Source organism: Exophiala spinifera (genome assembly GCF_000836115.1).
Source record: "Exophiala spinifera strain CBS 89968 unplaced genomic scaffold supercont1.4, whole genome shotgun sequence".
NCBI classification, from domain to species: domain Eukaryota; kingdom Fungi; phylum Ascomycota; class Eurotiomycetes; order Chaetothyriales; family Herpotrichiellaceae; genus Exophiala; species Exophiala spinifera.
The window spans coordinates 1,371,180-1,387,111 of NW_015622516.1; the positions used below are offsets into that span (position 1 = coordinate 1,371,180).

The window sequence follows — 15,932 nt, forward strand, 5'->3', positions numbered from 1 at the left end:
AAATTACAGACGGAAATCCTACAAAGGGTGTTAGCTTTTGGATGGAGCGCGGAACGGATCACATAACACCCCGTAATGACGAGAACTCTTGGAACTGATCTGTAATTTGACTGAAACTCCTGTGTTGACTTTCAATCTTTCTTGCATCTGTTTCAATTTCGCGGAAACAACTATCGTGCATGGATATTGAACAATCCCTTCCCATCTGTCCCGTTCCCGTCATCGTCATATTCACAACGTGGCTCGTTTGTCAAGCTTTGCATCGTGGCAAAATCGACCAATACCAACAACAACAAACGAAATATACACCCACGTTTCAAACTTGGCTTGTTGTCATGGTCACTATTCCAACTTGATGCTCACTAGCTCGATCCTGGTTTTGTCGTCTCTTGACCAAATAATAAACACGGCAACTTCACAAACCACCCACCCTACTTGTGCGCCGCAAGGACCTTGTCCATCTCCTCGGGACTACCCATGAAGATGCCCGATCGGTCGTGGATGCTCGTAGGCTTGACCTCCAGCATCCTTTCCATCTTCGAGTTGACAGCCTTGCCGCCTGCGTTCTCCATGACCATGGCCATGGGCGCGCACTCGTACAAGATTCTCAACTTGCCCTTGGGGCTCTTCTTGTCGGCCGGGTACGCAAAGATACCGCCGTACAGGAGCGTACGGTATGCGTCTGCGACCATTGACCCGATGTACCGTGACGAATAGGGCTTGCCCCCTTCTTTCGCGGGGAATTTCAGAGACTCGAAGTATGCTTTCGTCTTGTCGTCCCAGTACAAGCTGTTTCCTTCGTTGACCGAGTAGATGGCGCGTTTGCTGGGGATACGCATGTCGGGGTGTGTGAGGATGAATTCACCTAGAGCGTTGTCCTGCGGGCCACCATGCGGTTAGCAAATGTGCTTCTTACGAAACGTAAGATAGAGGAAACGTACCAAGGTGAAGCCGTTGACAGAGCCGCCCTTCATGGTGATGACTAGTTGGGCCGAGGCGCCGTACATGGTGAATCTGCGACGTAGTATATTAGTATTTTTTGTCTTCGCCATAGGTTCAAAGGAAGAACAGGGTCGTACCCGGCAGCAATCAACTCTGTTCCTGGCATCAACAGATCCTCTGGCTTGGGCTTGTTTCCGACCACATTTTCCGGCAGTTTCATGATACCGAAGATCGTGCCCACACTCACACCGGCGTCGAGGTTACTCGAGCCATCGATGGGGTCGCAGGCGACTACGTATCTCGCATTCGGGCTCTCATCAAAGTATATGATCTCATCCTCCTCTTCCGAGACGAGGGCTCTGCATTTTCCGGAGCCTCGCATGGCCGCAACAAACAGATCGTTTCCAATGACGTCCAACTTCTTCTGGTCGTCACCCGTTGTGTTGGACGAGCCGGCCAGACCGGTCAGGTTGATCAAGGTGGCTCGGCGGATGTAGTAGGCGATGGACTTGAAGGAGAACTGGAGAGCGTGGCATAATAGCCTGTAGATTTCAAGTCAAGTCAGTTCATCCTGCGTGTCTACAGCAGCACAACGAAAGGGGTGGTAGGGGAGGGACTGACGTGAAGTCACCGGTGGCTTCCTTGTGTTTCGTCTGCTCTTCGGTCAGGAAACGTGTGAGGGTGACGATTTCGGTGTTGATTTTCTCGGTGCCGGTGCCGGTGGCATAGCCGTTGGACTCGCCATTGCCGTTGGCAGCCATGTCGTCGTTTGGAGAGTTGGTTGGTTCAGGAGAGCAAAAGCACACGACAAAGTCTCGAAATCCGGGGAAATGGAAACAAGGCGGCTCAACACCACGATCGGATAATGGTTTCTGGGAGATGCTGGGCCTGGAGCACCAAGACACACAGATGATATGGACGAGCTGGATGTGAGAGGAGACGAGTAGCAGAAGAAGAAGAAGAAGAAGATCGAGCGAGACGGGTCAGAGTGAACTGAATTGTAACTACTGACGAAGAAGTCGAGGAATGTTTATCATCCCGAACAGCCCCATCTTTCGGGTAGTCGAGGCATTGGATGTTCGCACACAGGAGAAGGACATGTCTCCGGAAGGGGGAGCACGAAGGCAAAGGCCACTTGTGGATGGCACTCCGCATGCCAGATGCATCATCCGAACAATCTCAGTCGGTTGGTGATGGGAGTAGCAGAGGGAGCGACGCGGTAATGGATGCGAGAATGAGGGGCCATGAGCTCACACTGCGCCGAGGTCACGGCCAGTCCCTGCTTTTCCCGAGTCGCCGCCCAGACTCGCTGCGCTGGAGCTTCTGGGGGCGTTTGGAAGGGCAATTGCGGGCGCTTGGGGGGCATTTCCAGGCCGCTTCCAGACGCTTGTCTCTCCCGCAATCTCCCGATCTCCCACATCGAACGCCATCTCGGCATTTCAACACCGAGCACCCATCAGCCCAGGCGCAGCCACGGAAGAGGATCAACTAATCGCCGCCGGTCCTGCAGCTGCGTCATCGGCCACTGTAACATCATGGTCATTCAACAGCATCTTATTCATCAAGTCCAGGTGTCCTGGACATACATGTACATTGAGGTGACCTGTAAGAATCATCTTCCAAACAGCATGACAAAATCTGTCAAATCCTCGTCTGCTTGTCAATCCATCTCTCCGGTATATTGTCTCCTCATCCAACGACACACCACGCTTCCGGTGTCAGCCCACATTCTTCCACACACTCTCTCACTCACACATTTATGCTTCATTGAGCTTCTCTGCTCGTTGGTAGAACTCTGGCATGGGTTCAAGCTTCTGCCTCAAAACCCACGTCCTGAAGTGCCAGACTGCATTCTTCAACTGGTAACTCATGTGCTTACGCGTGCTGACACCGAACACTTGATCGAGTTCTTCCAGTGTAAGTGCCTGTAACCCATCGTTAGTAACGAACGATCTCAGGCCCAGCCAGCTGCACGACGTACCTTGGTCTCAGGGACAAAAAGTAATATCAAGAACCACAAGATGATGCACCATGCACCATACCACCCAAACGCGCCTTGTGGCTTGAACGCAGTCAACAGATGTGGCCACGAGAAACTCAAGATGAAGTTGAAACACCAAGTTGTTGCCGTTGCCCACGACATGCCGACATCACGCACGTGGACCGGGAAGGCCTCGGCCGAATAGGTAAACGGGACTGGTCCTTCGCCAGGAGAATAAAAGACCTCTGCCGATAATCAGCATTCTGTTTTGGTTCAGGTGTCAATGGTCGAGACTGATGCTTACCAAACAGGTACATTCCAGTAGTGACCATACCGACTTTGGTCTTTGGCGCCTGGAACCAGAAGCTAAAGCCGGTCCACAGCAGAAAGATGGCAAGGAAAGGGAAGGTAAATAGCAACAAGTTTCTACGCCCCCATTTGTCGATGGTGAAGACAGCGGGGATAGCAAAGACCCAGTTCAAGATGCCGGTACCCATTGACGCCAATAAAGCAGAGTTTGTTGAGTATCCGGACTCGATAAAGATCTGAGACTCGTCAGCAGGACTGTACAGCACGATCGGAAGGAGGCTCGGGAAAACGTACAGTGGTACTATAGTAGGCAATAACGTTCACGCCACAGACTGCAATCCGTTAGAGTCGAGTCCTGACAAAGCAGAACAAGGATTACTCACATTGTTGCCCAAACATGACAATCCAGCTTGCCAAAGTGGCTCGTCGGTTGCGGGGTACGGTGAACAACTCAATGAATTGAGTGAACAAGTTCTTGCCTCGGTTGGCCTTTCGTTCCAACTCGACGCCGACATACGTGTAATAGGTGTCTCGAGCGGCCTGAAGGTCGCTGTGTCTCAAACGCTGGAAGGATCGGAAAGCCTTTTCAGGGTGCCTGTGTTGGATGTACCATCTGGAATTGTGCTTCAGTACAAGTCACAGTCGGCCGCGGCGTTCAAAACATCTGCTCACCTTGGACTTTCAGGACAGAAATACACTTGAGCGCACACAATGAGAGGAAGCACGACCGTGCTACCGAGCATGAGTCTCCAACCAAGATCGGGATCAAGGCCACCGAAAGCGACGCCCATGATATTGCCCAGCATAATGCCTGGAAACATTGGTCAGATATTGGGAGATCACGTCTGACGACAGCACGGGTTCAGCGTGCAATAACTCACCAAAAGCCGTCCACATTTGCCACATCATGACCAGTGCGCCTCGAATAGGAGCCGGTGCACATTCGGCAGAATACACAGGTACGGTGGAAGATTTGGGTCCAATGCCCAGACCTGACACAAACTAATTAGCGGTTGTGTTCGAGTTATGGGAGGTAATGTTAGTTTACCGAGAACAAATCGAGCCAGGAACAGATTGACCCAGGAATTTGCGACTCCTTCCCAGATGGAGGCGACAGCAGCAATGAAGCAGGAGATGAAGATTGTGCCTCGACGAGCAAAGACTTTGTTGCAAGGCTCGGTCAACCAGCAGCCGAGGATTGCACAGCACAGATACTACATTCCCGCTTTTGTAAGTGGATGATGGATCGTGTTAAGACGGGGGTGGGGTGACCCTACCGGAGCTCCAACGACAAGTCCTGTCAAGTTATCGACCATGTCCTTTGAGAAACGATCTGTGGTAATGTTGAGCTGCTTGAGATACAGTGCTTGGGCACCGTTGTTGACCGTCTCATCCATGCCTTGGACCTGTTGATGAGCGTTAGCCTGGTTATGTCGTGTTTTCAACCACACGAAGAACTCACCGCAGCAGCAAGCGAGCACATGACGACAAGCCAGTACAGTGTCCATGGCTGATTCCATCGATGGGTATGCTCCCGACGAAGAACCTCGTGGTCCTCGGGCGTCAGCTCACTGATGGACTCTGGGGAATGAGGGTTCTGTGCGACCAGTGCCCCCTTTTTGAACGTGTCGACATGGTCCATGAGGTTGTGGTCTCTGCAGAACGTTTCAACCTCGGCCAGTAACTGTTCTCTGGGGATGTCACTGAGAGGGTTCTCGAATGCCGCACTCAGATGCTGGGTGTCGACATCGGTAAAGCTCTTCTTGCGTGGCCGGTCGACGTGTTCGATATTGGCCGTGTTGGCGCCGGTGGCCGTCCTCTCGCTCGACTGAGACCGCTTCTCGTTGGACTGGTCATGGATCTTTTGGTTATCAGCCATGGTGGGCAGGCATATATATGCAAACGTTCGTGTTTGTGAGTGTCAGTGTCAACGTCAATATCAATGTCAACGCGCCACCGAGGACAAGAGAATGTGAAATGACGCTTTTACGGCGGATGCCGAGACGGACACAAGGTACGATATGGTGGAAGATGTAAGCAAAGTCAAGAGAAAACCAAGAGCCGACCAAGAGATTCTTGTGCGTCTTATCTGTTTCGTCCCACAAGTATTCAGGATTACTGTCCTTGAGGCCCTCTATCGTAGATCACATCTATTGTTGGGTTTGGGGAGTCGGTTGTACGGCAAACGCCTTGTAAGGGTCCAAGTGTGTGTGAATGCGCCTCGAGCACCGACGACGTCATAAACGGTGCCTGGTCTTGTCCTGAACCAAGGGATGTACTCGTATAGGTCTTGTCCTGGTATAGTTTCTTGACTGATCGTACATCCCGTACTCTTTTCTTAGTCAAACGGTTCGCGGTCACCGGGCCATCGTGGCGTCCCCTGCAAAGCGAGTCCGTGCTGGGGTGGCCTTGTTTTGGTTCCTCCTCGTCTGGGTTTGCGGGCAGCGGTGGGGGAGACGGTGAGTTGTGGAAAAAGGTACGACGATCGCTAAGGGCGATCGAACGATGGACAGCGATCGCGTGTGTACGTTGGTCAGAGATGTCAGGCGCAAATGTCGATCAACGGAGCCGTCATCAACGTGCCATTTGAAGTTGTCGATCTCCTATGGATCGGTCTGGCACATGCCGCCTGACGCCCCATGGGCTTAAAGAGGTATCAGTCCTCGTAGCGAGTGATGCAGGAGCAGGAAGGGAAGTCCCCGGTCTACCTGCTGCTCTAAGTCCGGGTGAGTTTCTGCACGAGGACGGAGAATTCTTCCAAAGAATAGGTAGGTACATAGGTACATAACATGGTACTCGAGGTAGGGTACGTGCCTTGCCGAGTATAGCGATGTACGGTATACGAATACCTCCCCATAGATAGATATCCGATGACGTAAGTGCCTCATGTACCTTTGTATAGGTACTCGTACGTATAGAACGTACCGCACTCACATGACTCTCTGATAGCCTCAGGTACTTGTGACGCTCCGCAACGTCGTCCATCTGTAGGTACCTACAGCAGCAAGCTACAATATGCATGTAGTCTTGCTTCGTACTCTGTTCTCATCCTCGCTCCCTTCACCCGTCAAGCACCTCAGCTACGAGGTACTCCATACCCTGTACTTTCGTCTCGTAGATAGAAACATTTCTATTCGTACCTCCTGACCCATTCATCACAATCGTATCACATTACCTACACTCTCCCATCGTTGCCATACTACTTAATTCCCGTACAGAGCAACATTAGATCCCTCTTATCCATCCTCTTGCATAGACTCGTCCCATCCCCCAATGCTCTCCAAGAAAACGTGTACCAGTTTCTTCTTGCCTTGCAACGCACTCCCCAATGCCTCCAGCCACTGTTCCTCAATCATACTCACTTGCTGCTTAAGCTCCGCCGTCGCCGATGCCTCTCGTTCTGCCTTTGCCAATCTCCCATCATCCGCCTTGGTCACAGGCTGAGCTACAACTTGTTCACAGGCCCTCGCCGCCTCTGCGGCTCGGTACTCGGCTCCTATGAGCGCCCCATTCACCTCGTGCAGCAAACAGTGTAGATTGATTTGAGATTCGATGAACTGGTACGTCGATTTCTCCGCGTGGTCAAGCAGCGTGTACAGATACTGCTGGGGGTATTCATGGTATGTTGGGTTCTCGATATATTCGGAATCCGGAATGGCAATCGGTCCCAGATGGTACAAGTCGTCCGGAATTTTCTGGACCATGTCGAGGAGACTGGGCGCGATATCCCAGAACGAAGACGACTGCAATTCTACCTCTTGCCCGACATTCTTCGCAACTAGCTGGACGAATGTCCGGTAGCGTTCAAGAGACTCGTCGCAAAAACTTTTCCGCCGCGCAAGGCTGTCTCGCGTAAAAAAGTCCTCGGTGTCTCGAATCTTTTCCAAGTTCCCTGCTTGATGGTAGGGCAGCAACACCATTGCCTTGTATTTGTCGTTTCGCATACTCAGAAGATCAAAAATCTCTTTATGGATGGCTTCTCGAGTCTCGAACAACCACTTGAGTTGCGTCAGATACTCGAGAATCTCGGGCGTGGCGTCTCCCTCTTGCTGTGCTCGATCCAAGTTCGAAGTGTGCATTTCCGCCACCAGGTTCTCCACCAAGTCATTGACGTTGTTGGTAAGCTGTCCCACCCGCTCGTTCAACATGTCATGCATCGGGTTGATGACCACATCCTGGAGGGTATCAAACTCGGCCTGGAGACATGCCTTTTCAGCCGCATGCTCCTCTAGCCGCAAGGCTCGTTCGGCTTCTGCGGCATCGGCATAGGTAATGCTGCCTTCTTCGATTTGCTGCTGAATGTTGGCCTTGAATGTTTGCCGCCCTTCTGACAGTTTCCGTTGGTGTTCTGCTCGTAGTGCCTCGACGCTGAGGTCATGCCGGCCCCGGCGTCGCTGTATTTCACTGAGATCACTCAGGTTTCGGACCGCTTTCCGGTATGCCACCAGCCTAGGGTGGCTATTATTGACGGCTGGGTGATGCCTCGGGTACGGCGGTGGAAGAGTGATGAACCTGGAGATGTCCATGGCGGTGTACTCGGACTCATTTTCCGAGGTTTTGTCAAATGTCGCGTCGTTCACATCACTTCCATAAATGCCGAATGATTCTGGGTCGGCTTTTTCTGCTGGATACACGTCCTCGCTACTGTACAGCTCGTCGAAATTAGTAGGCGTGTCAGCTTCAGAGAGAACCTCTTGAACCGAGAGGGCAGGTAAACCCATATACTTGGACTCCCTCTTAGATCTCTTCATCTTTTTCGGCCCGCCTTCGACTTCTGATCCGCTCTGAGATTGCCACCAGCGACTGGCAGTTCGGCCCCGAGAGCTCACTTCGTCATTGCTCATGCTCGCTATCGGTGAAAGCGCGGGACGATAGTCTTTCCACCACGTTGCTTCCGGGTTTTGACCGCTGACGAAAGCGTGTTCCTTCTCAACAGGAACTCCTTCAACGGCCGCCTCCTGGAACATCCGTTTGTTGAGGGTCGACGTGTCGAACTTACCATCCACAAATGCTGAAGGATACCGCTGTCTCCGGATCCGTGATTCTGCAACGACAAAATCCATAAAAAGTTGCAAGCGCTCTAGATCTGTATTTGCTTGGCTTTCGCGAAGGAGAAACTCCTCGTGTCGACGAGAAGCTTCTTTGACGAATTCTTCGGGGTCACCCGGTACAACCTCGCAAACCGACGATGCATTGGAAGGGAGAGCGCTATGAGCAGACGTAGGATTTCTGTGGCTTGGAGGAGGTGTTGGGAGAGTTCTGGGGGGGTAGAGAGGCGTAAGAGGCCTGCTAGTTCTTGTACGGGAGCCTGCTCGAGAGGTTGCACGGGAGCCTCTACGGTCTGTCGCAGGTGTGGATGGGCCTGAGAGAAGAGAGTCGAGGGTAGGGGAATGATCAGCACTGATGCCACCAGGACTTCTGCCATCTAGCCATGGATCTGTCTCGATGGTCAACGCACTGAATCCACCTTGAGATCCCTCGTAGAGGCTGCGTCTATTTTTTCGCCGCTCAAGTAGACCCCTAGCGGAAGATACTCGCATAGCCGCGCTTCGACTCAACCCGGCTGCATTTATGCTACTGCGATCCAAGTTGGAAGTCTCGATATGCAACGCCATCGGAGCTCGGGAGTTGGACCGCGAAGTCGAATCCTCCGTCCAATTAGCTGGCGTAGGCGGCATAGGACTCAGCACTGGAGCATGGACTGGTGCTCGATGGTGGAATCGAGAATTCGGTCCTGATACTTGACCCTGAGACATTATTCGCACCCCGTTTGCGCTCAGCGATCTCGTGTTTGGTGGTGGCGGACCGGGAGGTGGGCCAGGTAGAGGCATCCCCGGCTGCCAACTACGCTGTTTGGATGAAGATCTTGACGTCGAGCTCCCATAGCCTTTGCTGCTTGAGGTATGGCTGGAGCTTGCATCAGCAGACGCTGCCCTTCTCGAGGCCGGAGGGAACGCTCCAGGAGCATTTCCACCATCTTGCAGTACACTAGGCAAGAATGTTTGCTGCGCAGCGGCGGTGTTGATCGAAAGACTCGCTATCGAGGCTGGTCTAGCAGCTACAAAAGCAGGTGATGACCGAATGTCCGCATGGTCCAGTCCCATGCTGATTCGAGCGATTCGACTATCAATGCCGGTGGTTCGAGCCGTACTGTTAGAATGTTGGGTCACCTTTGGAATATTCGAATGACCACCGCCGCCATCGTCCAAGGAGTACGCCGGCTGGGTGAACGGAGAGACGACACCCACAGTGCTGGCAGGTGTGTGTGTCCGAGATTGATTCCCGCCGGTAAACGTGGAATCGGCAGGCGAAACAGTTGAGCTGGCACTTGTGGCAACAGCGTCTCGTGCTGGCGGAGCTGTATATGGTGGTGGAGGACTTGATATGCCATCTGGATCTAGAAAGAGATCAGTCCCTTGGTTTGACTGCTGTGGACGTTCGGAACACTATTTACCCTCCGGCTGACCTTCAGCAGGTCGAGCGTCCATAATCATCGACGATCTCCGGCTGCCTTCGACCCATTCCCTAGGATCATATGGAACATTGTAGTGCGACGACGCCGACGCTCTTCCAGCCATGGGCAACACCGTCCTTGGGCTAGGGCCTGGCGAGGACACGTATGTGGGAGAAAATGGGCCATGCAACGAAGTTGCGGAAATCGGGGTCTGCGTAAAGATAGGACGTGAAGTAGCATTAATGGTCAATGGCGACGGGATTGCGAGACTGCTAGGTCGGACTGGAGAGGCCGCAGACTGCCCATCCCTAGGTCGAGGCGGAGGAGGAGGGAAGGCAACAGTACTGGGAGAGTATTGCGCCTGTTCACTGACAGTCCACGGTCGACTTTTGAGGGGTCAGCTTGCGGGCGAGACGTGTTTTCAAAAAGCCCGGACGTACATGGACATGGTGGACGTCTCAAACAGAAGAGCGTCCTTCACAAACTGGCCAGTCTTACAAGATTGGTTGGCTAAGCGCCGACGTGCTCCATGTCACAGTCGGTCGTGGGATACACCGCATCGCGTAGGCAACGGCGGCCGTGTCAAAGATAGAGTCGGGGATGTGATATGGCAACAAGTAAAGCAGACTCGAAACGCTACAATGCAAAGAAAGGGTAAAGTCTGGTGATGATCAAGCCAACGCTTGGTGTTTGGATCCGGGGGATTGGGAATAGCAGTGTTCTATTCTTGCCCTCGAGGCGGCCGCTAGAGACAAGCTGCCTAGCAGGGTTCTAAGGCAAACAGCCATCGTGGTTGGAGACAGAGTATCTTGCAGCAACAGAGGCAACGTAGATTGGATCAGGCGGGACAAAGGCGCAGGAACCCTAGAAACAATGCGGGATGGCGCTGAGTGCTTGCACCTGTGTTGTAAGAAATGCCAGCGGCTATTTGTGAAGCCACGGCCAATGAAGTCGACGCATACTGTGATCTCACCGTCTCGGCCAAGTTGCCCAACCTGAACAGCACTATCCCAAACATGTTAAAGCGCGGCCAAGACTGCGCCTCGTATCTGTGTGATCCGACCGTCGAAATCAGTAATTTATTAGTATTTATTTTTGCAGGGACAAAATCTAAGTCGGCTCAAGTTGTGCTTCCAAACAACAGACCTCAACGACGCACGTTTGTGCTTGGGCTGTTATTCCATTCCCCGTCCTTAGTTTATGTTGCTGAGGCACAGGTCCTGCGTGAATGGGAGAAGAGCTATTGTCGAAAAGCCTGCTCCTGGCATATTACGGATTTGTCGAGTACCAATGATACGCAGCTAACCCGGTAGATTCGTCGGTGTCCTTGTCGTACGGCGAAACCCCCGGTTAAAAGGAAGCAGCTATTTGGAAGAGGTGGCAGAGAGCATGCGGAAACTCAATGGAGAACCTCGACGGTCACGACCTTGAGCGCTGGCAGAACTGAAGTTTCAAAGTGAGTTCCCAACCCGTCATTCCCAGCACTGTGATGAATCTGCATACCGTAACAAACTAGAGTCTTTGACCCTTCAGGGAATGAAACTCAAAATCGCATTGCACGTCAGTCTGATCAACCGAATCTCCCACCACGCTACATCCTGTCGTCCTTGGCTAAGACTGACTCCGGAAAATAGTGCTTTCCTGCGTTCTCTACGATGCAATGTGCCCCGGCCCCTGACTCGACTCCGGTATGTGCCTTCCGTCCTCGCTTCGTCCTTCCCCCTCTCTCATGATGATTGTTTTTGAAAATATACGCTGGAAATTACCGGCTGAGGCTTTCGAGTCGCAGAAGATATCAAATGGCTATTCCTGATCGAGCATACCCAATATTGCATTCATTCTCATGTATATCGTGTCCACCTGGCTGACATCAAACCAGGTATCGATGTGGCTCCTTAATGGTATGGCTACCTTTCTAATCCTCTCGTTCTCCTACAATTCTTTGATGAATGGCACTGGGCGCCGACAGTCACAAATGATTGGTCTTGATGGAAATGCCTTATTGCGGCAGGCCTAGAAAACCTCGCCCACTGATTTCGACATGTTGTTTCTGTTGTATTGGACTCTTCTTGAAGGACTAGGCTAAGAGTCGATGCAGGCGGCGAATTGCTTGAGTTATTGCCATGGGTAAGCTGAACACTTCTTCCTGTTACTCCAGCCTTTTCCATGATGAACTCTTCTAGATGACGAGTCTTATTCAGTCCACTGATGCAGACAAACACAAACTACCATTCATGCATTTCCTGAACCTTCTCCTCTGCAACCATGTACATCTGCCATTCTCGCGGAACTTTGCTGACAACAACACCAGGTATTGTCTCGCTTTTCTTGTATGTGAAAAGCCCTATGCTCGATCTCCCCACAACATGATGAATAGACACATTCACAAAGACAAGCATATGTCCAAGTCAGCTCTGCTTGACCAAGACGAGACTGTCATACCTGATTTTCTGCTGAGATTCTTCTTCACGTTCACAAATGCCTTGAATCTGGTACTAATACTGGGTGTCCAGATCCTCGTAGATATCAGTACTATTTTGGTAAGTTAACCTTTTTGCGTTATGCATTTACATGATGATTTACTCTATTTTATCACGACGGTCAACGTAGCCAATGCATTGACGACCACAGCCTGTGACAGGGCTTAGATCTGAAAACTCCTTTTGCGAAGATGTTCAATTGCTGGATGTTTCTGGTTCTGATGCTGACCAAAGTTAACAGTGTTCAGAGAAAATTTGATTTCCCGTAGACTTGAGGAGGTTGCTGCCATACATACAAGCACAATCAATGATAATTAGTCCATGACCTGTTTACCTGTGCTTGTCGACACCGCGCACCCTTCACTTTGTGTGGTTCACACCTACTTTACTGCCCTTTCACACTTGTCTTCACCTTTCTTCACAAATGGTGCCGTTCTTCACTTCACCGTCCTCAACACTTGCTCTCGCGCCGCACTAACCCATCCTCAACACAATGTCATCGCCGCTTTAGCATCTCCTCCGGCCGCGCCGAAGTTCACCCGAAGAGATGGCTTCTTTAACTCCTTACGAGGACGAGAGACGAGCAAAAACTCCCGACTATGACGACTGTGGATTCTATTCTAAAACACGATTTGTCCACATCCTCGATCTCTTTCGTGAAGGTCAGGCTCGAGATCTCGCGCTGAAATCTCCCAGCAAAACCCCAATTTCAGCTTCAACATACGATCTCCGTCGAAGAGTGTGTTCCTACGCGCACTTTGCAGTTGGATACGAGGACAAGAGCTCATCGGACGATGACTATGACCCAGCTACCGAAAACCGGCGCAGACCAGTAAGGAACACAGGTCGCGCTGGTGGGAATCAGCGCAGCCCACGCGGTACGAATCAGAATGGTGGCGGAGTTGATACTGATGTTGGCGGTCTTCGAAAGCGACAGAAGATCGTTCCGCCGAGACTCCAACCTGGAAGTTCAAAGGAAGCTCCAAGAAAACTAGCTACCCAGCAAAGTTCTCAAGGCCGATCTGAAATCCCGGGCCAGGTGGAACAAAGCGGCGGCGGCGGCGATCTTGTCAGTCCGGATTCATCACAAGGTCGATCCATTCGACCTCGGGGCGAACCTCGGGACTCATACCTTGGGAAGCTAGATGAGGAGTCCGCTGGAATTGACAATGCTAACGGCCGAGCATTACGGAACAGAACCATACCCGATCAAGAGCAGACTCAGCACGAGAAGGGAGCAAAGTGTGCAGGATGTCACGCTGCAAGAAAAAAGTGCATTTGGACGATCGGTCATACCTGCGCACGCTGTAAACGACAAGATATCGAATGTGTCAAATGGACGGATGATTCTCCTATTGAGACCACCCCGACAAACGATGCCTCATTCACCATACCGTCGATGGCGGATGACAATATGGAGACCAAAACTGAGCAAGGCGTTTCCACGCAAACATCACCACTTATGAACCCGCAGCACGTCGAAGCCTCTGTACCAATGAATTCCCGGACCTCTCCAGATCCATCACAGCTCCCGATAGGCAGCTCGGCCAATCCTATCGTGCTGGATTCGCCGCCAGACTCCCCCCTCCTGTCAGCATCACCAGCCTCAATAAGACAGATTGTCACGCACTGGGCGCATCCGATCGATTTCAAGCATGTAAAGAATGCTGGGCCATGCCATTTCTGCACTGACTTCAGATTTGGGGTTTTTGGGCACGGTCGCATCACAACTAAGGTTATTCAGTACCCAGGATCTACTGCTCTCGAAGAGATCGGCGATGGCCATCGTTCTAATGGGAAGGAACCTACTCGTATGTGCGTCATCTGTGCTCTACGGCGGATCTACATTTCAAAATGCACAGTTCACCGATTCAAGCATATGGACAATCAGGCCGGCGTACAGAAATCTATCCTTTACGCTCAGCAGCTGCGGGCAGAAGTGTGGGATCCGCCGGTCGATAGTACTGCCTACTCCACCTGTAAAATATGCCCTGAACTCGCAGACTGGCGTTGCTGTGTCGACAAGACGGTTGGCATAACAGGGGATCCGCTTAGGGACGGTCGGGGTCCAGGCAGAGGCTGCGGCTTGCAACTATGCAACACTTGTAAACTTCAAGTTGAAGGTTGCGGCGGTGTCTTGGAGAAAGACAGGATCATGAAAGCTGATGGCAAAGAACTTCGTGCTGATGTTGAATTCTTGTTCGAAGAGAGTCTCCTTCACCGAGCATATTGTAAGTCTCATACATTCTTTTGGGAACTCTCTGACTGACCTGAACAGTTCCTCCGAAAACCTGACTCCTCGGTTTGAAACATCAAACGACGCCGGCTTGGAAGAATACTTGGTTTTATTTGAAGAGATTGGAAGACCGTCCGGCTTGGTATCAAGATCTTCTTGGACGCAACAGAGCTTCACGGTCCTTGGATTCAGGATTGGTGCCTCCCTGAAAGAATGTTAGAGTCATATCAAACAGGAGCGAGAGGTTGATCATGTCGAGCGATAACAATCCTACTCGCACGCACGACAGATAGTACAAACCAATGATACCATACTCCGGTGCATTCCTCCTAGTAAAGAAGATGATAATACAGGCACGACTTTAGGTGGTGTAATTGAAATTGCCAGGGAGTGACATGATAAGCAATGACCGCGATAAGAAATCTCGGGCTCTCTTTCTAGCTGACTTCATCTCCAGCGGTGACAGCACCGGAAGCGAAGATCAAAGACGACTACTTGTCAGGATCCGAGAGCACATCGACGCTTACTATGTGTATACACTTGACGCTTTTCCAGCTGTAAACTTGGCGGAACTGCAAATGAATTGCGCAAGCACACTTGTTCCGTCACTGACGCCCGCCACTCCTTGTAAGTTGTGGCACTTCCGCTCCTCCGCGCATCCGTCGTACACAGGCTACCGCTCCAGCATCCGAGTCGTCCCTGCTACCACAATAGCCAGCCAGGTTAGAAACTCGCCGGAACTACGACTCTGATTCTCAGGAGGAATCGGGTGGCTCATCATCCCACCCCGCCTGGAGCAGCCGAATCCTCGAAGCGCCACGTCCGAAATACAGCAGACTCAGACGTTGGTTCTTGGACAACCTCGAACCATGAGTTTCGTTCAATCCAGCCCCATCGCCATGATGAGTAGGAGTTCAATGAACAGGGTGCTACAGTCCCCCGATGTAAGTACAGCATTCCAGCTTGCCCTTGTTGTCATGCCGCATTTCTGGTCGTTCGCGAGCTTCTGGGCGTACGGAAAGCTCTGACATGGCGACCCATTTCATTGGGCACCGCCATGTTGTGCCTGTCACATGAGGCATCGTGGCCATACTGTATTATCCTGAAAGGTGATTGTGTCTTTCCGGAGGCAAATTTCTCTCCGGGCGGCGGTGATGGCGGTGCCCCTCGGTAGCCCCCCATAGTGATTTTCACCCGCCCTTCAGCCGAGGTCAATCAAAAGCCTCCGGGGGAGGAGGCGCCCAGGCAACATTCGATGCCAGGGACCTGGCCAGTCGAACCCAGACTGTCTACACGAGCTAAAGGCGGAGGGCTTTATACGCTCGCACAATACCCATGCCCAAAATATCTGATCCATCCCTCAACGACATACTACAAAATTTCTCTGTTCTATCACACGACCCGCACGACCACTGGTGGAGAAACCCAGATCTGCATGTGGGACAGAAGATTCCTCAATTCTCCGAAGAGGAAAAAAGCCAGCGGGCTTCTCTGCAAAATTGTTGTCGAAGTCAGAGTCTGGGTCACCGC

At 51.8% G+C, this 15,932-nt stretch overlaps 4 protein-coding genes across 4 annotated transcripts; 1 reads left to right on the forward strand and 3 right to left on the reverse strand.

Moving 5' to 3' along the window:
* Positions 1 to 431: 431 nt before the first annotated feature.
* Positions 432 to 1,703, reverse strand: PV08_05702 (uncharacterized protein; the record flags this gene model as incomplete). The annotated part of the gene is made up of 4 exons (XM_016380042.1): positions 432 to 878; positions 942 to 1,014; positions 1,080 to 1,484; positions 1,564 to 1,703. 4 exons carry the CDS (start codon positions 1,701 to 1,703, stop codon positions 432 to 434), a joined length of 1,065 nt encoding a protein of 354 aa, XP_016235869.1.
* A 996-nt stretch (positions 1,704 to 2,699) lies between these two features.
* On the reverse strand, positions 2,700 to 5,111 carry PV08_05703 (uncharacterized protein; the record flags this gene model as incomplete). The annotated part of the gene is made up of 10 exons (XM_016380043.1): positions 2,700 to 2,867; positions 2,924 to 3,168; positions 3,228 to 3,468; positions 3,527 to 3,564; positions 3,616 to 3,845; positions 3,905 to 4,043; positions 4,114 to 4,234; positions 4,288 to 4,446; positions 4,510 to 4,638; positions 4,695 to 5,111. The coding sequence occupies 10 exons, from the start codon at positions 5,109 to 5,111 to the stop codon at positions 2,700 to 2,702; spliced, it is 1,887 nt and encodes a 628-aa protein (XP_016235870.1).
* A 1,357-nt stretch (positions 5,112 to 6,468) lies between these two features.
* PV08_05704 (uncharacterized protein) lies at positions 6,469 to 10,134 on the reverse strand (the record flags this gene model as incomplete). Its single annotated transcript, XM_016380044.1, has 3 exons — positions 6,469 to 9,629; positions 9,687 to 10,072; positions 10,127 to 10,134. 3 exons carry the CDS (start codon positions 10,132 to 10,134, stop codon positions 6,469 to 6,471), a joined length of 3,555 nt encoding a protein of 1,184 aa, XP_016235871.1.
* A 2,579-nt stretch (positions 10,135 to 12,713) lies between these two features.
* Positions 12,714 to 14,461, forward strand: PV08_05705 (uncharacterized protein; the record flags this gene model as incomplete). The annotated part of the gene is made up of 2 exons (XM_016380045.1): positions 12,714 to 14,397; positions 14,445 to 14,461. The coding sequence occupies 2 exons, from the start codon at positions 12,714 to 12,716 to the stop codon at positions 14,459 to 14,461; spliced, it is 1,701 nt and encodes a 566-aa protein (XP_016235872.1).
* Between the last annotated feature and the right edge of the window lie 1,471 nt (positions 14,462 to 15,932).